We start from the raw sequence: 21,531 nt of genomic DNA on the forward strand, positions 1-21,531 counted from the left end.
CTTAGACCATCTTCTGCTGCTTTCCCAGGCGCATTAGCAGGGAGCTGGATCTGAAGTAGAGCAACCAGGTTTCAAACCAGCACCCACAGAGGATGCCAGTGTTGCAAGGTGGTAGCTTAACTAGCTGAGCCACAGTGCTGCCCCCCAATTTAATCTTGACTTGGGATAGTAACCCTTTTTCCCAGCTTTGTTCAGTACAAATAATTGTTAGTTCTGCAGAAAGAACTTTCACAGCTTTTCCTGGGAAAAAAAATTTACCCAAAAACTCATACATAAGAAATTAAAACATAAATAAGAATGATGTGACTTACATAAATTAAAATACAAAATATATTAGCTATCATATAATGTAATTATATGAACTGTAGCATTAGTAAGTTAAAATCATTCCTTGATGACACTCAAATTATAAAACTAAATGTACTTAAATGTTATATACTTTTATAGTTATGTATCTCAAATTAATTTCAATAATAGTTTCCATAAAAAGTTGTTCAAGCAATTCATGTTTTAGTGCAAAAAATTTTGAAATCTATAGTTTTTTCATAATATGCAAGAATATGCATATTATACATGTGTATGGACTTCAGAATTTTTTTTACTTTTTTGACAGGAAGAGTTAGAGAGAGAGACAGAGAGAAAGGTCTTCCTTTTCCATTGGTTCACCCCCCAAATGGCCGCTATGGCCAGCGCACTGCAGCCGGGGCGCTGTGCTGATCTGAAGCCAGGAGCCAGGTGCTTCCTCCTGGTCTCCTATGCGGGTGCAGGGCCCAAGCACCTGGGCCATCCTCCACTGCACTCCTGGGCCACAGCAGAGAGCTGGACTGGAAGAGGAGCAACTGGGACAGAATCCAGCACCTCAACTGGGACTAGAACCTGGTGTGCCTGTGCCGCAGGTGGAAGATTAGCCAAGTGAGCCACGGTGCCGGCCTGGACTTCAGAATTTTTATACCATAATAAATTTGTCTCTTAATTCCATTTTCCATGAATTTCCTGAAGTACTCTAGTATATATTCTTTGCCTAAGACTCTTTCACAAAATGATGCATTAATCATTACCTGTCATTTGGCTATTTTAGAAGGTGATAAGGTGAGTTGTACTACAGGAGAGTAAACAACAAAACTAGCAACATTTCCCATTCTTATTCATAGTTAGCAATCTAGCTGAGGGGGAGGGGTCTCCTAGCCTGGTAAGAAGGAATAGAAGTATGACAACACTTTAAATTTATTTTAATTCTATAATAAGAAACACCAAGATTTTTCCTCAGTAGGAATAATACTTTGATATGATGCATATTTCCAATATAATTTTTAAATGATCTATTTACCAGAATTCTCTATGATAAGAGGATGGATTTGGAGTCAACATTATACTAGTAAAATAAGCTAGTTACAAAAAGACAAACACCATATGTTTTCCCTGATCTGTGGTAACTAATAGAATACAAAAAATGTAAATGAGGTAAATTGACATTTTGAGAATTGATTGTTGCTTATTTTTACAGCCCTTGTTTCTACTGTTGAGAAACAGTGTTTTGTTTTTCTGTTTTTTTTTTTTTTTTTTACTATTTATTGAATTCTTTATTTAGTGGAGGGCTAATCTTATGATTATAAAACAAACTGAAAGAACATCATTGTAAAACTTGAAGAAAGGAAGGAGGAGGGAGGGTGGGAGCACTGATAGGAGGGTGGGTAGTTGGGAAGTATCACTATGCTCCTAAATCTTTATATACAAAATACATGAATTTTGTTCACATTATACACATTTTAAAATTGTAAATAAACTAAATAAATAAAAATATTACCCAAAACAATGTATTAAATCCTGTTCCCTCAAAAAATAGTTAAATTTGGAGGTAGAGTAGGAAATTAAATATAACAAAGCATAAAGTTGGAGCAGGACAGCAAGTAAACAGTAATATGCACAAAAGACAAAACTTATAAAGGACGAAAGCAGTCAGAAACCAGGAAGGTCAACAACAACCAAACAATTCAGAAATCAGATAGACAAACACTGAACAAGATGGTCCAGATTCCAAAAGGCAAGGAAAAAGGATCTAATTTCAAGCTGTCAAAAACTAAAGAAATCACAGAAATCAAAAGAACTAAGGAGAACTGAAAAAACAGATATAACGTAGCATGATAGAACTATCTTAATTATAAAGCAAACTGGTTATTTGCTTCCTGAAAAACAGGAATTGATAAGCTGAAATTCCTATCTGGGAGGTAACTGTATTCAGGAAAGAGGTGTAAGGATAAAACAGAATTGCAGACCAGAGTAGCTGGAAAACACCACATATTACCAACTTGGAGAAAAGCCCAATTCCTGCCCTTTGCGTCAGAACATCTTCTCTTTCTCCCATATTAAATAATTCCAAAAATGGTGACTTGATTAGCCCTTGCCCTGACTGTTGATGAACAACTTAATACGTTATCCTTCTTAGTTTTCTTGTTTGTTTGTTTGTTCTACTTAATACTTTTGGTTGAATACTGTAATCAATACACAGTTATTCTCAAGTGTTGAAACTTAACTGAAAAGTGATCGCTGTTAAATATAAGAGTGGGAATAAGAGAGGGAAGAGATGTGCAATTCGGGACATGCTCAAGCTGGCTTACCTCAAACAGTAGAATTAGAAACATACCAGGGGATTCCAATTCAATCCCATCAAGGTGGCATGTACCAATGCCATCTCACTAGTCTCAGTGATCAATTTCTGTTCACAATTGATCATAATGATAGGACTAAGAGCCAAAGGGAGCACACAAACAAGACTAGTGTCTGCAAATACTAGCTGATAGAATAAAAAAGGGAGAGAATGATCCAACATGGGAAGTGAGATACACAGCAGACCCATAGAATGGCAGATGTCCTAAACAGCCCTTAAGGCATGTGGATCCGGCTGAAAAGCCCATGAGACTATTAGGGAAGGGAAGGGAAGGGAAGGGAAGGGAAGGGAAGGGAAGGGAAGGGAAGGGGAGGGGAGGGGAGGGGAGGGGAGGGGAGGGGAGGGGAACGGAGGGGAGGGGAGCGGAGGGGAGGGGAGGGGAGCGGAGGGGAGGAAAAGAAAAGAAAAGATCTCCGTGAGTGAGATCCCAGTGAAAAGAACAGGTCTTCAAAGAAGGAGGTACCTTTCTCTGAAGTGAAGAGAGAACTTCCACTTTGACTACGACCTTGTCTAAATATGATCAGAGCTGGTGAACTCAAAAGTCTTCCATAGCCTTGGCAACTCATGACAAGAGCCTAGGGTGATTACTGATGCCATAAACAAGAGTGTCAATTTGTTAAGTCAACAACAGGAGCCACTGTGCACTTACTCCTCATGTAGGATCTTTGTCCTTAATGTGCTGTACATTGTGATTTAATGCTATAATTAATACTCAAACAGTATTTTTCATTTTGTGTTTCTATGGGGGTGCAAACTGTTGAAATCTTTACTTAATATATGCTAAACTGATCTTCTGTATATAAAGAGAATTGAAAATGAATCTTGATGTGAATGGAAGGGGGGAGGGAGAGGGGAGGGTTGCAGGTGGGAGGGAAGTTATGGGGGGGGGAGCCATTGTAATCCATAAGTTGTACTTTGGAAATTTATATATATTAAATAAAAGTAAAAAAAAAAAAGACCCTCATCATTTCTTTTTAATTTTTGTTTACTTTTTCATGTATTTGTGTTTTACAGAAGTTAATTAAAATTTATTCATCACAAAACAACTTAGGGTTATTATAGGAAAAATAAAACACAGAAATTGGAAATGAGACTCAAAAATTTACAAGAAATCATTTAATACTATTTAAGCAATCCAATTAGTTCTATCTCTATATAAAATAATATTTTAAAAGAATGACAGCTTTAGAATTTCTCTATAGAAAATGTTTAAGGGTAGCAACTTGGTAGGAATGAAACTAAATTTAAATAGTCCTGTACATAGGATTGATAAAAAAAATTTCATACAACAATGTGGACTGGGGATTGACAGAGATTGTAAAAGGGGTAACTCTCTCTCTAGTGCCCTTTCACACCACCACTGATACACATACAACAAACTATATTATACATGCTAGTCAGCAATATACTTTGAAAACTTAGTATCTGTTGACTTTAAGAGAATATTTTGCTTTTAGAATTTCATAAATTCACATTCCAGGAATTCTATTTGTTGAATTCCTTGATTCTTTGCTAACAAATTATTATTTATTTGAGAGGCAGAGAGAACCAGAAAAGGACAGAGATAGAGACAGAGACAAGAAATTGACCACCCTGGTTCATTCCCAAATGTCCACAATGGACCCCAGGGTAGAAACCAGCAGTCAGGAAGTCAAACAAGGTCTCCCACAAGGGTGGCAGGGACCTAGCTACTTGAACCTTCACCTATTGTCTCCCAAGGTCACCCTGGTAGGAAGCTGCAGTTGGCACCTGGAGCCAGAAATCAAACCAAGGCACTCTGAAATGGGTTGTGAGCAAATTAGTTGGCATTTTAACTGCTGGGCCAAACTCCTGGCCTCTATTTTCTTACATGCACAAGAAAACTGGAACCAAAATCTGACTTATAAGCAGATTTTTTATGTCAATAAGAAGTCATACTTCGGGGCTGGTGTTGTGGCGCAGCGGGTTAAAGCCCTGGCCTGAAGCGCCGGCATCCCATTTGGGTGCTGGTTCGAGACCCGGCTGTTCCGCTTCCGATCTAGCTCTCTGCTGTGGCCTGGGAAAGCAGTAGAAGATGGCCCAAGTCCTTGGGCCCCTGCATCCACATGGGAGACCAGGAAGAAGCTCCGGGCTCCTGGCTTTGGATAGGCACAGCTCCAGCCCTTGAGGCCAATTGGGGAATGAGCCAGCGATGGAAAACTCACTCACTCTCTCTCTCTCTCTCTCTCTGCCTCGCCTCTCTCTGTGTTAACTCTAACTTTCAAATAAATAAATACATCTTAAAAAAAAAAAACAACACAAAAAAGAAGCCATACTTGGTAAAGTAATGTAAAACACACCTATATTTGCATTGCTAAATTGTCACTTTTAGGCAAAGTGTTCTTAATTGCTCACTGCTGGAGAATATCCTTATGGTTCTAGACCTCATGTGGTTATTAATATTACTATGATCTCTATCATGGAAAATAAAAGCTGACAAAGATGGTGTCACACACTCATCATCTATTTTATAAAGGAACAAAAATGAAGTCCTTTTCACTACACATGAAAAATTATCGCCATCAAAAGGATTTGTTGCAAAGTAAATTAAGTTATAGCTTATAGCATTCAACAAGTGACAAAAATACTATAACAAATATTGAGACTATCTCTATGAGGGTACTTCAAAAAGTCTATGGGAAAATGAAATTAAAATGTTAAAAGTGAAACCTATGCAGTTTCCCATAGGAATTTTCCATGAACTTTCTAAAGACCCCTTGTATATACTCCGTGGCAGGATAGCTCAGCATCAATTTCCTGCATAATTTCACAAATATTCAATATGTAACTGTTTATAATTGTAACTGGCAGCCTAGTATACACATGCATCTTGCAATTTGTGGCTTATCAATATGGTACAATAGACTTTATTTTTTTTTTTTTTTATTTTTGACAGGCAGAGTGGACAGTGAGAGAGAGAGACAGAGAGAGAAAGGTCTTCCTTTGCCGTTGGTTCACCCTCCAATGGCCGCCGCGGCCAGCGCGCTGCGGCCGGCGCACCGCGCTGATCCGATGGCAGGAGCCAGGAGCCAGGTGCTTTTCCTGGTCTCCCATGGGGTGCAGGGCCCAAGCACCTGGGCCATCCTCCACTGCACTCCCGGGCCACAGCAGAGGGCTGGCTTGGAAGAGGGACAACCGGGACAGAATCCGGCGCCCCGACCGGGACTAGAACCCGGTGTGCCGGCGCCGCTAGGCGGAGGATTAGCCTAGTGAGCCACGGCGCCGGCCTCAATATGGTACAATAGACTTTAAAGAGCAAGTATATTCAATGTTATGTCTGACCTACTACTAGACCTGACCATGGTAGAAGCTAGAAGAGAAAACTGAAAATCTACCAAATTTATCCAACTTTACTTTAATGGAATTACTATTGAGACCTAGTTTTTTTTTTTTTTTAAATGGGTCAAATGCTAAATCAGGAGGCAACATCTGAAAACCAGGACTGTTAAGGACAGAGCAGCAAAAATGATGACCCTAACCAAAACTGATCCTCCGTTGTCTACTCAAAGATGTTCGCTGTATTTATTCATTGCAAACACGTGCAACTGTCTCACACACACACATACATACCTTCACTTGAAAGATCCTCCCATAAAACTGCTTTTGCTTATTGTCTTTAAAATTCCTATTTTTTAATAGTTGCTCTGATTATTCCATTCACAGGTGAAAATAATCCAATTAGGTTTCAATTTCTACTTCACCTCTATTCTATTTTTTTTTAAAGATGAGAGTTACAGAGAAAGAAGTCCTCCATCTGCTGATTCACTCCCCAACTGGCCGCAATGGCTGGAGCTGTGCCAATCCGAAGCCAGGAGTCAGGGGCTTGCGCCACCCTCCACTGCTTTTCCAGGCCACAGCAGAGAGCTGGATCAGAAGTGGCGCAGCCGGGATACCAACTGGAGCCCGTATGGGATGCTGGCACTGCAGGCAGAGGCTCAACCCTCTACGCCACAGCACCGCCCCTCCACTTCTATTTTACTAAATGAGTTCTCAGATCAAGGTTGTCAATTTTCTCCATGTTGCTAAATGTTTAGGTTTGATTTCCACTTTTGGTTTTTAATTTACTTGTAAATTATTTCTGTGTTTTGTGAGGCAGAAATACAATTTTAACTTTTCTCCACAGAAATAACCAATCCTATTGGTACCCTCTACAGTGCCTTTTAAAATTATTTGTTTATTTTGGCACAAGTCATAATTAAGTACATTGTGCTTTAGGAACCAGTACATATACTTCACACACATACAGATCACACAAATGAAACACTTCACAAAATACCCATTCTTACCATGTGAAATGTATTATGTTCACAACCCACTGACACACTATGACCTACAGCTTGCATACAACAACTAATTCATTAAATAGTCTTCTTTAACATTCATTTGCAATGATTCCTCTTTCATATACTAAAAACATATCTACATATGTCTCTACTTCTAGGCTTTATTTTATTCAATTGTCTATTGATCTATTCTCATATCAATACATAAGGAAAACATCCCTTGCATAGGTGTTCAATTCTCCCATGTATTGTAGGACCTTTTAAAATTGTCACTGAAATTCAGTAAAATCTCATTTGAGCTATTAATGGTATATCACAATAGACTATTTAAGGCACCTATCCATGAGAATGGTAAACTTAAGTTTTAATTTTATTTATTTATTTATTTTTTGACAGGCAGAGTGGACAGTGAGTGAGAGAGAGAGAGAGAAAGGTCTTCCTTTGCCATTGGGTGTTCACCCTCCAATGGCCGTCGCACCACGCTGATCCGAAGCCAGGAGCCAGGTGTTTCTCCTGGTCTCCCATGAGGGTGCAGGGCCCAAGGACTGGGCCATGGCAGAGAGCTGGCCTGGAAGAGTGGCAACCGGGACAGAATCCAGCGCCCCAACTGGGACTAGAACCTGGTGTGCCGGTGCCGCAGGCAGAGAATTAGCCTACTGAGCCACGGCGCCAGCTAATTTTCTTTCAAGTGAAATTATATGATTTTTTTTTTCTAGAAAGGCATATCCATTTGTTAGATTTATTTTTAAGTACCTAATATTGCTAATTGCTTTTGTAAACATCTTTTTCCTAATTTTTTTTAAAGATTTTATTTATTTATTTGACAGGAGAGTTACAGACAGTGAGAGACAAAGAGAAAAGTCTTCCTTCTGTTGGTTCACTCCCCAAATGGCTGTAACGGCCAAAGCTACAACAATCCGAAGCCAGGAGCCAGGTGCTTCTTCCTGGTCTCCCATGAGGGTACAGGGGCCATCTTCTACTGCTTTTCCAGGCCACAGCAGAGAGCTGGACTGGAAGAGGAGCAACCAGGACTAGAACTGGCGACCATCTGAAATGCCAGTGCCGCAGGAGGAGGATTAACCTACTAAACCACGACGCCAGCCCCTTTCTAACTAAATTTTTAAATCACCATATCAAAATTCAATTTTACATTGAGATATTGTGTCCAGCCACTGTACCTTAATAACGTTGATATTAATGCCAACATTTTGATTATTATTATAGAGTTGTATATATATATTTCTATAACTTGTCAACAGGTAAGTTTTATTTCTTCTATTGCTATATTTCTACCATTCTTTTTTTTTAAGATTTAAAAGTATTAATTAGAATCAAGGACCTCCAGCCAGAGCAGTGTGGAGGGGGGCTTCCAAGAGAGGAAAACCCAAAGGAGACTGGTGGCAGTCAGCTTTAAGTACAATTTCAAAGGAAAAAAAACACTTGACAATTAGATTGGCATTCAGTTACCAGGAAGGGACAAAAAAAGGCATCAAAAGACCCCATTTACAATTCTCCATCCTGTCTTCTACCATTCTTTTTTATTGTTTTAAGATTTACTTACTTATTTGAAAGTCACAACTGGGGGGAAGGATGGATAGGAAGGAGGGAGGGAGGAAGAAAGAGAAAGAGAGAGCAAGATCTTCCATCTGCTGGTTCAGATGGCTGCTATGGCCAGAGCTGAGCTGATCCACAGACAGTGTCAGGAGCTTCTTCCATGTCTACCACATGTGAGTAGGGGCCTAAGCACTCGAGCCACCTTCTGCTGCTTTCCCAGGCACATTAGCAGGGAGCCAGATAACCAGTGGAGCAGCCAGAACACAAAACAGTGCCCAAATGGGATACCAACATTGCAGGCATTGGCTTAACCCTCTACACCACTATGGCAGCCCCCATCTTTTTCTTATTATTTTGTTAGGATCCCCAATAAAATGTAGAAACAGTTATATTAGGCATCCTTAGCTCATTCTTAATGTTAAAGGAAATGCTCATAAAATTTCATCATTAAGTACATTAATACTGTAATTCCATTTTAATTCTGGATTGAGTTTTTTTCTTTGATCCTGAATGTGCATTGAATGTCATAAATGTTCTCTTGGGGTGGGTGGTTGGCCTAGAGGTTAAGATGCCAACTGGGACACCTGCATCCCATATCAGAGTGCCCAGGTTGAAGTCTAGGCTCTGTTCTTCATTTCAGCTCCTTGCTAATGTGCGCCCTGGGAGGCAGCAGGTGACACTTCAAGTGGTTGTGTCCCTGCCCACCCATGGGGGGAGATTTGGAATCAGTTATTGGCTCCTATCTTTGGCCCTGGCCTGGAGTCACTGTAAGCATTTGGGGTTTCAGCCAGCAAACGGCAGTGCTTACTTGCTCTCTCTCACACACAAAAATCAATTAATTACAAAAATGCTTTTCTATATCCATGGAACCACCATATGTTGTTCTTTATTCCATTAATGTACTGGATCAAATTCATTAAATTACACCATATGCAAATTCTTTGTTAGAATTCTCATATGCATTATATCAACATCTGTTAGAAGTCTACACAAAAATTACAATATCTGCTTTAAAGGTATATGTATTGAGGCCGGTATTGTGGTACAGCAAATAAAGCCACCTCCTGCAATGCTGGCATCCCATATGGGAGCCAGTTTGAGTCCCAGCTGCTCCACTTCTGATCCAGCTCTCTGTTATGGCCTGGAAAAGCAGTACAAGATGGCCCAGGTCCTTGTGCCCCTGCACCCATAAAGGAGACTCGGAAAAGCTCCTGGCTCCTGGCTTCAAATTCGCCCAGTTTCAGCAGTTGCTGCCATGTGGAGAGTGAACCAGTGGATGGAAGACCTCTCTCTCTCTTTTTCTCCCACTCCTACCCTCCCTTCCTCTACCTCTCTGTAACTCTGCCTTTGAAATAATAAATAAATGAATCTTTTAAAGAAAGGTATATGTGTCTTACTTTTTAAAGATATATTTATTTGAGAGGCAAAACGGAGAAAGAGTTTTCATTCACCGAATCATTCCTCAAATGTCCACAGCAGCCAGGGCTGGGCCAGGCCAAAGCCTGGAATCTGAAACTACATCTGGAACTCTCATGTGAGTGGCAGAAACCCAAGCACTTGAGTCATCACCTGCTTCCTCTAGGCACATTAGCTGGAAGCTGTTTCAGAAGTGGAGAGAACTCAATCCCAACTCAATCTCTGATATGTGATGTGGACATCTTTGCTGCAAAGCCTACCCTGGAAGGCTATACATTTTAATTAAGGAAAATAACCTTTTATATTAACCCAATACTTATAATTCCTGAAACATTTCATATTGGTTATACCAAAATAAATTGTTTGTATTTCTATAACTAAAATAAATCTTAGGATTAGAAATGACATGTATGCACGTATCTATTTCAAGGCATAGAAGAACAAGGCAGAAAAAGTTAAAAGTGACAAGATCCAGACTGAAAGGAAAATGAAGAGAGGAAAGGCCTGAATTTGAGGTTGCTTTTCCCGATAAGTGTTACCAACTGAGAAGCTGGCTGAGTGGCTGAGAGTCTTTCAATAGTTACATGTGGCTACAGATAAAAAATTTGGAGTCCCGGATGCTCTAAAAAGCAGTGGCTCTGGTAAAGCTCCAACTTTTAAGTTGGAAACAAGAGAACTACATCCTATGAGTAATTTCAAAGAGATGTAGGCTGGTCTCTGATAAGACCAAAAACCCAGTTTAATATATCTAATTACCTGCAAATTAATTAAGATGACTGTAGATTTTCAGTAACCCCTACTCTTGTTATAAACAAACAAATCCTCTCTGAATAAATAAAACATCATCCTAGACCTCCAATGATTACATACACATTCATATTTATATATGATACTCAAAAGTAAAGTCATTATGCTTAATTTTAAAAAACTTTCAGAAATAATTGAGTTAAAACACAATAACCAAAATTAAGAACCTAATGAAGGATTTAACAGATTAGACACAGTTAAAGAGAGAATTTGTAAGAAAAATAAGTCAGAATAAAACAGAGACAAAAGGTTGGAAAATACAAGAGAGAATATAATTGAGAAATGCACAATGAGTTATTGTAATATATGAAATCCTAGAAGGAGAGATGAGTAAGACTGGGGACAGCAGCAAAATATCAAGAGATAACCCGCGCTGGCACTGTGGCATAGTGGGTAAATCCTCCTCCTGCAGGGCTGGCATCCCATATAGGTACCAGTTTGAGTCTTGGCTGCTCCATTTCCGATCCAGTTCTTTGCTATGGCCTGGGAAAGCAGTAGAAGATGGCCCAAGTCCTTGGGCCCCTGCAACCGAGCAGGAGACCTAGAAGAAACTCTTGGCTCCAGGCATTGGATCGGCAGAGTTCTGGCCATTTTGGCCAATGGGGGAGTGAACCAGTGGATGGAAAGACCTCTCTTTCTCTGCCTCTGCCTCTATAATTCTTCCTTTCAAATAAATAAATCTTTTATTTAAAAAAAAAAAGATAGCTAAGTAATATCAGTGAAAGTAGGAGAGTAGGGACCTCTAGAGGCTGTCACTTACGAGAAACACTTAAAAAGTTTGGCCAAAATTGTCTAATCAACCTCCTTGGAACTCTGAAAGATAATCAAAGGTTTGCTAACCAGGTGAATGTTTCATCAGGAGAAAGGTTAGAGAAACAGGACAGGAGATCACTGTGGTGTTTGCAGTTACTCTAGGTACCACTCCATTCTCCAGTGCACTGGCAGTCTTAAAGATAACAGCCCATATTCCCACTGTAGGTAACTGATTCCAGTGGAAGCTAAGTGGAGTTTGTTTCAGGGAAGTTTATTTGTGTATTTTGAACTCAACTGGGGTTTCTTTTAGAGTCTACTTCAAGGGGCTTCCCATTGTTTAGCCTAATTGGGAACACTAACAAGAGAGTGCACCTATGCAATCACCAAAATAAGTGAGAGTCAACCACACAAGCTGCTTCCCCTTGAGCAAACAAAAATAGTTGGGTCAATTGTTAAAAAAAAATGCCTTATAAGAAATATTGAAGGCAGTGCTTTATCTTGATGTGAGACTAAGCAGTGACATAAAGCTAAATGAAAAAATAAAAATCACTGGTAAGGGGAACTACATAGGCAAATATGAAAGCCAGTATTACTTCATTTTACGTTTGTAACTCTTCTTTTTCTCCTATCTGCGATGCTAACTATATGAAGAGGGAGGGATGAGGATACAGAGGGGCAGAGTTTTTGTACACTATGGAAGCTATGTTAGTATTAAACCAAAGAAGGCTATTATAAACTTCAGATGTTAATTACAATACCCAAGAAAATTATGGCATGTCTTTTGTTTGACCCAGCTATTATTGAGATGCAGAAAAGGCATTTCATATAACCCAACACCATTTCATGATAAAAATACTCAATATATTAGAAATAGAAGAAAACTTCCTCAACATGATAAAGAGCAAATTTAAAACAAATATACAGCTAATATTTTACTCAAAGGTGAAAGAATAAAAGTTTCCATGCCCAAATTAGGAATAAGGCATGGACGTCCATTTTTACCACTTCTATTTAACATAGCACTGGAAGTTCAAGCCAAAGCAATGATGTGAGAAAAAAAAAAACAAAAGATGTCCAGATTAAAAAGAAGTAAGTTCATCTCCATATACAGATGACATGATTTTATTTGTAGAAGATCCTAGAAAATATACAAAATAAGAGTGGCACAGTGGTTTAAGTTGCCACTTGTGATGCCAACATTCATATCAGAGAGCCTATTCAAGTCTCTGCTGGTCTGCTTCTGGTTCAGCTCCCTACTAATGTGCATGTTCCTGGGGAGGCAACAGGTGATGGCCCAATTAGTTGGGTCCCTAGTACCCACGTCAGAGAGCCAGTTGGAGTTCCTGGCTCCTAGCTTCAGCCTGGCCCAGTCCTAGCTGTTGTGGTCATTTGGGGAGTGAAGCAGCAGATGGAAGATTCTCTGCCATCCTGCTTTTCAAATAAATGGATAAATCTTTTTCAAAAACACACAAAATAAATTTAAAAATGTTGCAGAAGAAAAGCTCAGCACACAAACTATTCAACTGTATTTCTATATACAAGCAAAGAAAATGTGAAAATAAAAAATTAATTCCATTTACAATAGCAACACAAGATAATTAGGAATAAATTTAACCAAGGAGGTGCAACACTTGATAACAAACACTGCAAAATATTGCTGGAAAAAATTAATAAGAGTTAAATACATGGAAAGACATCCATGCTTAAGGTATGCAGCAAAGATGGCAATATCCCCCAAATCATCTATAGACTCAATACAATCCCTGTCAAAATCCTAATGGCTTATTTTCCTAGCAAATGGAAAAGCCAACCTATCTTCATATGGAAATACAGGAAACCCTAGGCAATTAAAATAATATTGTAAAAGAACAACAAAGTTGGAAGACTCACTCCCCGATCTCAAACTTTACTACAAAATTTCAGTAATCAGCACAGGTACTATCAAAAGAATTGACAAATCAATGAAACAGAATTGAGAGTACCCCTACATCCAGTCAATTAAGTTTCAACCAAGTTTCAACCAAGGATGCCCAAGCTGTTCATGGAGGGAAAGAATAGTGCTAGGGCTAGTGGATATCCACATATAAAAGAAGGACTTTGGGCCACTAGCAAATACAATAATTAACATAAAATGGATCAAAGACAAAAATTTAAGAGCTTAAACTATACAATTCTAAGAAGAAAACAATATGGGAAAATCTTAATGACCTTGGATTTGGCAACATTTTCTTAAATAATGATGCCAAAAGCAAGAACAATGAAAATAATAAATTAACTATACCAAACTAAAAACTTCTGCATATGAAAAGAAACTATCAAGAAAGTGATAAACACCCCCACAAAATGGGACAAAGTATCTGTAAATGACTATCTGATAAGGGTCTAGTATCCAGAATATATGAAGAACTCTTTTCCCTAATGAAGAAAGGTAAATAACGAAGAAGCAAATATAAAGCAGCTCAAAGTTGTTTGTAAGGAGGGAAATGAAAATCAAACTAAAATAAGATATTACTTTGCACTCACTAGCATGGCCATGATCATATTACAAACCAACCAACCCCAAACATATCAAGTTGGTGTGGATGTGGAGAAACTAGAACCCTCATACAATGACAGTGGAAATGTATGGTGCTGTCACAGTAGAAAACATTTCCATGGTTCCTCAATAAGTTAAATGTAGAATCACCATAGGAACCAACAATTCTACTGTTAGATATAACAAAAGATTGAAAATAGGTATTTAAGCAAAAACTTGTAGAGTAATACACGAGGCAGCTTTTCCCAATAAATAAGTGGAAAAAACCTAAAGTATATCAACAGATGAACAATGGATAACAAAAGTGCTATAACCATACAACAAATTATTATTCAGCTATAAAAAAGAATGAAGTATTGATACATGCTACCAAACAGAGAAACCATAATTACACTGTTTGAAAAGCTTGGCACAAAAGCCACATACTTACTTCATAGAGCAGTTATAAATAGAGTATCAGTATATTATTTCTGATATGTAATTTCAAGTCTTTATTACCCACTACAGTATAAATGTTACAAAGGCACGAAGATTATACCTCATTCACCAAATATGTTTATAATTTGGCTGAATGACTTTTAGATGGTAGGATAGCAAATAACTACCAAATGAACGAATGTCATTCACTGTAAAAATCCTTCAGTGTGGGGCTGGTGCTGTAGCATAGTAGTCTAGGCTTCCTCCTGTGGCACTGGTATCCCATATAGGCACTGGTTAGTGTCCCAGCTGCTGCTCTTCTGATTCAGCTCTCTGCATTTGCCTGGGAAGGCAACAGAAGATGGCCCAAGTGCTTGGGTCCCTGCATCCTTGTGGGAGACCCAAAGAAAGCTCCTAGATTCTAGCTTTGGATTGGCCCAGCTCTGGCCATTGCAGCCACTTGAGGAGTAAAGCAGCAGATGGAAGACCTTTCTGTTTCTCCCTCTCTGTCTGTAACTAATTCTCAAATAAATAAATAAAATCTTAAAAAAAAATCCTTCATAGTATCCCCAGTGAATTTTTTTTAAGATTTATTTTTTTTATTTGAAAGTCAGAGTTACACAGAGAGAGGAAATGCAGAGAGAGAGGTCTTCCATCTGATGGTTCACTACCCAACTGGCCACAACAGCCAGAGCTGCGCTGATCCAAAGCCAGGAACCAGGAGCTTCTTCCGAGTCTCCAGCTTGGGTGCAGGGGCCCATGCACTTGGGCCATCTTGTACTTCCTTCCCAGGCCATAGCAGAGAGCTGGATTAGAAGTGGAGTAGCCAGGTCTGGAACCGGCATTCATATGAGATGCAGGTGCTTCAGGCCAGGACAATAACCAGCTGTGCCACAGAGCCAGCCCCTCCACAGTGCACCTGTAATACAGTCACAATTCTTTATTAAAACTCATAAGTCCAATGTGTTTTGGGCCATATTTCTTTTTTTTTTTTTTTTTTTTTTTTTGGCAGGCAGAGTGGACAGTGAGAGAGAGAGAGAGAAAGGTCTTCCTTTGCCGTTGGGCCATATTTCTTTCTAGTCTCATTCTTATTTCATTTAATAACCTACATTTCAGGCCATTATGGGGATACAATGAGAAGAAGAGTTACATAGTACCTTACCCCTCCGAAGTCTATTTAGAGACAAGAAGGAAATACAAACAATGAAGCTGTTAGACTGAGGGGAAACTATTAGGTATTATTAGAACCTAAACAGGTGTTATCTCCATTAGCCAGCTTTTCATCACTTTAACAAATAACTAAGACAAACTACTTATGAAGGAAGTTTTATTTTATTTTTTTTTGCCAGGCAGAGTTAGACAGTGAGAGAGAGAGAGACAGAGAGAGAGTTATAGATAGTGAGAGAGAGACAGAAGAAAGGTCTTCCTTCAATTGGTAGACTCTCCTAATGGCTGCCACAGCCGGTGCTGTGCCGATCAGCAGCCAGGAGCCGGGTACTTCCTCCTGGTCTCCCATGCGGGTGTGCAGGGACCCAAGTACTTGGGCCATCCTCCACTGCACTCCCGGGCCACAGCAGAGAGCTGGCCTGGAAGAGGGGCAACCGGGACTAGTACCCAGCGACCCAACCAGGACTAGAACTCGGGGTGCTGGCACCACAGGCGGAGGATTAGCCTAGTGAGCCATGGCGCTGGCCGGAAGTTTTATTTTAGTTTACAGTTTTGGAGGTTCACAGTTCACAATGAAGTGAGCCCCATTGGTTTGGCCATCAAGTGTTCAGACGATGGCAATGGAAGAGTATGTGCAGGGCAAACCAGCAAACAGACAGGAAGCATGTTTGTTTGTCCATGTATTTGTGGTCTCTCCTTGTAAAGTCAGCATGATGTGCTCTCATGGGGTCCCCCACCAAGCACCCTAATCCAATCACTTCCCAAAGGGCTGACCTTCGGACACCATAATTGGATTAGGTTTCTACCCTTAATCCATTAACATAAGACTTTGAGGACCAAGCCTTAACACATGGGCCTTTTGGGAACAACAAAAGTAATGTTCAAACCATAGCACATCTGACATGGATTGTTGGGTGGGAAAGGGAGGATCAGGGATGTTTTCTGGAATAAGTGACATTCAAACAAAAACAGAACAGACAAAAAGTTAGCTGGCTAATGGGCAATTTCTAGGCAAACACTGAAGTATACAGGGATTCCAAAGATGTTATTTCTGTGAGGTTCAAATATGGAATTACTGGTGGGGAGGAAAAGCGGGTAGGGGAAGATGAGAGAGATGAAAGTGAAAATGTTGGTGCTCTTACTGTAAGAGTAGTGGAAAGCCATTAGAGTTTTAAGAGGAAGCCAAGAAAAATACCCCAAAAACAACAACAAAAAAGCCACTATTTGTAACTGCATATTTAATTGCTTATATATCTTAGTGAGGATAGAAACTGTCTATTTAGCCAGTCACCAGAACAATGCCAGGCATATACTAGATATTTAGTAAGTATTTATTCAGTGTTATCAAATAAAAAACCTAACTGGTATCAGAACAAAAAAACCAAGATTTCTGATTCATAATATTTATGCTACACATGTAAGCATATGAGTACAAATATTACCTATATATGCACGAAGAGGTTAGAAATTCCTAACGAGCAGCTAAGCCAACAAAATTAAACTGAAATGAATCAATTAGATTGAAACCATATTGTTATCTTATCAAAAATAAAATACAGCTAAAGAAATAATAACAAATCCTGCTAGACATCATAAACTCTTTGCATCAGGCCTTGACTATGTGTCAGCTGTACATTTCTAATCTGAAAGCAGACCAACATAAACCACTTGGGGAGTGAAGCAGCAGATGGAAGGCCTTTCTGTCTCTCCCTCTCTGTAACTAATTCTCAAATAAATAAATCTTATTAATCTTATTAATTGGGAAGGAAGTACAAGATGGCCCAAGTGTTTTTTATGTAACCAAAATTTGATGAAACTGAGAAATGTAACTTTTCAACTTTCCAGATACTGATCTGATTTTACTTCAAATATTACAGTGGACTAGTTTAATTTTTTAAACTCTAGATAAATGGCTTTAAAACTAACATGTTGAGAATTATAAGACACAATACACCTATGTGTCCATACTAGTACAATAATCCTACAAAAAAGTATCTCTTAACATAACCGTATCACATGAAAATAGCTAAAGATATATAAGCTGCTCTTTGCTATAGAACAATCTGGAATTTAAAGTTGAAATGCAATTTATTTTCCTTCATCAGAAAAAATGAATACTGATTATTTGTCATGATTACATATTCACCTAAAATTGTTACTGATAAAAAATTGCTACTGATGAAAATTACATATTCATTTAAAAACTGTTATTGGCTATTTATCTGCCAGTTTCAAATATATTTATATAACATAAGAAACATAGGCAATAGATGCCTCAATGTTGCAGACAACACAGTTGATTTATTCTACAATTCTCCGAATCCTTTTTAAGACCTTACTAATGCTTACATTGCTTTCTGTGATGAGCAGAGCCCTACAGAGCTAGGAGGAATACAGTCACTAAAAGTATACTTTGAGTTTAAATAATACCACCAACTTACAGGCACGTTTTATTTTTTAAAACTATTTTCATATTTTTTCCTTGTATCTCTCAGAAAGTGAACTGTCCCATTTTCAGATGAGAAAACTGTGTTGAAAAGAATACACGTGACTTTTCCAGGGTATTTACTGAATCTGTTACAAGGGCATTACTAAAAATGGTGAGTCCAAATTAAGATTCTTCCTATTGGATCCTGCTAATTCTTAGTCCAGTGAGAGTTATCTTTGCTTTAGCAGGGATGGTCTCATCTTTGGCAGGAGTCAATTATCCCAACAGACTACCATTTTCTTTAGAGTAATTTATACTACAAATAAACTAGAAAAAAAGAAGGCCTGCAACTCATCAAGCTCCTTAAAACTCTAGCTATCATGAACCTCCCTCAAAGATTCTATTGCATCAATGACAGTCCATTGGGTATGATGGACAAGGAAGACACCAGCAGGCCGGAGAGCAACATCTAAGGCGGCCCTCAGGGAAGTAAAAGCCACCACTGCTTTCCCGTCATCACTGCAAACCCCGCAGCGGTGAACCCCAAACCGAGAGCAGGGCGCGGAGGCCCCCCGAGACTTCCCGGGATGGGCAGGGCGCGGAGGCCCCCCGAGACTTCCCCCGGGGGGGGCAGGGCGCAGAGGCCCCCCGAGACTTCCCCCGGGGGGCAGGGAGCGGAGGCACCCCGAGACTTCCCCCTGGGGCTCCCCTGGGCTGTAATCTACTAGGGGGAACAGCGCGTGGGGGTGGGGGAGGAGGATGCACCTCACCTTGCCCACCCCTCCGTAAGCCCCCGACCCTCTCTCAACGTGTCCAGGCCCCGCCGGGCAAGTAGAGGTTCGAGGCTAGCACCCTGCAAGGCTCTCTCCTGCACCCCATGCACCGTCCCCCTGCCTCTCCCGGCCTCCCGCTTCCTCGTCTGTACGCCTGTGCCCAGGGACATCTCCCAGCCAAACCGACAAGAAGCACCATCCTCAGGGACGGAGCCTTGGGGAGTCGTCACCTTTTGAGGTATCTGGCGTCCTCCCCTTGCATGGCGGCGGCGACGGCGGCGTGGGGAGGGGTAGGGGAATCTGAGAGGCCGACGGGGCTATTTCCGGGGACGGTGGCCAAAGTACCCTCACACCCCAAAGCGCTGACAGTCCTGAGGCCTGCAAGGCGGGGCAGCCGCGGCGCTGTGGTTACCACGGTGAGGCCGCCGGCTCCTCCCACAGCTCCCGGGTTCCCAAAACCCAGCGGCTGCCCAGACCCGCCCAGAGCCGCCTCTGCCAGGCCCTGCTCAAGGCGCATGCGCCCGCTCCGCCGCACAAGCTTGCGCAGGCTCAGTCCGAGGAGCTGGCCCCCGCGACTAATCTGACGCACTCGGGAACACAGGGAAGGTTTTGGTGTTGACTGAGCGTCTGTGATTAAGGGATGGCTCCCGGATCACCGCCCCCTGGAGGATAGGAAGGGAAAGGACCGTGCCAGTCGGCCGAAGTGGAATTTCGTGGAAAGGAGAGGAGAATCCGTTAACCTCTGCACCAGCAAAGGCGGTAGAGCAGGGCAAGCGTTGGTGAATATCTGTAAAGTGAGAGTTCTGTCTTGGGGCATTGTGGCATTGACCTTGCTGAGCTGGCAGCTGTGGAGACAATATGGTTACCCTCAACTTGAAAAGTGGCAGACCTGTCCCTGCCACTGGAACGCACTCCATCTCCCCCTGCACAAAAGCAGCTCCTGAAGTTGGGACGCCTCCACTAAATTACCCTTTAGAATTGTTTCTGGCGAGGCAGGCCGTCGTGGTTGGCCAAGGCAGAGCGAAGGAAAGACAGCGACAAGCCAGTGAGCTCTGCTTGAGCAGTTCCCATGGATGGATGACTGTGCAGAAAGCGTCTCCGTTGCCTGCCCTCCCCTGTAATCCCGTCACTAGCTCTGTGTTTGCAGTGCCCTTGAGACGTGTACACGCTGGTTCTGCCCAGTTAGTCCCTATCCTTTGTGTGTAAAATACCATGTAACACCTTGTGTAGAATATCACATTGGCAGGTACAGCTCCTATCCTACAAAAGACCCCTGCTTTCCCACCCATCCACACCGGCTAGACTCTTTCTAGAATGGTACTCAGTTATTCTACAAGGGGAGAAATTTTTGAGCTAATTTGGATTCCTTCCTCTCTATCATCCTCTCAATACTGTTACGAAATTATATCTTATCTTCCTTCAAGATTTACCTGAAATTCAGCTCTTCTCCCTTCTCACTTCTTTCTACTACTCTTCTTTTGTTGTTGTTCTTGAATTTATTCTGATTTCTGTGGATTTCTTAGGATTTTTACTTTTAATTTATTTTTAAGGAATTTATTAATACATTGGGATCTTCAACATTACAGCCAATGCATGATAATTACTACAACACAGTTCTCATAATGTTAATGCACTGTTAATACAAAGAGAACACATTCAATGTAGTTCACAGGTAAAATTCTAAAATAAAATGACATTTCCTTCTTTTCACTCTCCTTCTCTCCCTTCTTCCTTCCTTCCTTTCTTTCCTTCTTACCTTCTTTCTTCTTCTCTGACTTTTGAAACAACATATTTTTAATTTATATTATAGTCAAAGGCTTAATGTTCCACTAAATAAAGAGTTCAACAAGTAAAAAGACCATAATTCAACAGGAATATAGGCAAGGGCTATAAACAATAATCAAATAGAAAGATGTCCATTTCACTTATATACAGTAAATTTGTAAATAATCAGAGATCATTAAAACTTTATCTATTACTCTGCTAATCACATCCTACCTATATATAGTATAACAATTCGTTGGTAAGTGGACTTTATATATTCTGTGTTTTCCCACATAATCAATTTGCAGATTGATATAACCTATCATTTATGACATCTTTAACAATAGTATATGAGAATCCTTATTTGACGGTAAGATATACATTAAAATATATTGTTATTATAAAATGCATTCTTGCAATGTAAGTTCCTTGAGATCAGAGAATTTTTTTTCACTTCTGTACCCTCAGAGCAGCATCTAGCCTGCAGATAGAATTGGATACATATTTGCTGTTGAAAAAAAGGGTACCTGATCTTGACAAAATAACAGCCAACAACAACAAAACCAAAGGAAACCTTTGGCAGAAAGGAGGAGAGAGCTGAAAACTAGACAATAAAAAGATTAAATTGAATTGATAACTGACTAGAGAAACAATCTGTAGTAGGAAAATTATAACATGAGCCTGGAACCTCTTATGCTTGAAAGTAAGGAAATACTCCAAGACCAAGGAGATTGTATAAAAAAAAAATCTTTGAGATTTTTTGATCATAAAAGGAAGAATTACTGTGATTGATTAAAAAATGGAGTCCATATTGATCTCAATCATATAAAACAGAAGAAAAGTAATCCACTTTCATTAGTGGCAACTGCTACATTAAAACTTTCACCAAATCCTGTAAATTGGGAAAGGAAAGAAATAAGTATTTATCCCAATTCCCTTGAAAATAAGCT

The 21,531-nt window shown here is 40.1% G+C and overlaps 1 protein-coding gene across 6 annotated transcripts in view; it reads right to left on the reverse strand.

Annotated features, from left to right (window-relative positions):
* The window catches only part of KIFAP3 (kinesin associated protein 3), a 193,886-nt gene that overhangs the window by 153,016 nt on the left and 19,339 nt on the right, over nt 1–21,531 (reverse strand). For 4 of the 6 annotated variants that reach the window (XR_011390314.1, XM_002715208.5, XM_008264094.4 and 1 more), the window contains exon 1: nt 19,048–19,343. The exons of 1 other annotated variant lie outside the window; for it this stretch is intronic. Coding sequence is in view for 4 of the 5 variants with exons in the window: in XM_002715208.5 (XP_002715254.3) it covers nt 19,048–19,334 (287 nt within the window). In the remaining variant the exon portion in view is untranslated. Of the gene's footprint in view, nt 1–18,057; nt 18,141–19,047; nt 19,344–21,531 lie in introns of those variants that run through there. One more of the 6 variants, XM_070077375.1, reaches the window with a different exon arrangement.

This window comes from Oryctolagus cuniculus, chromosome 7, assembly GCF_964237555.1.
Source record: "Oryctolagus cuniculus chromosome 7, mOryCun1.1, whole genome shotgun sequence".
Classification (NCBI taxonomy): Eukaryota; Metazoa; Chordata; class Mammalia; order Lagomorpha; family Leporidae; genus Oryctolagus; species Oryctolagus cuniculus.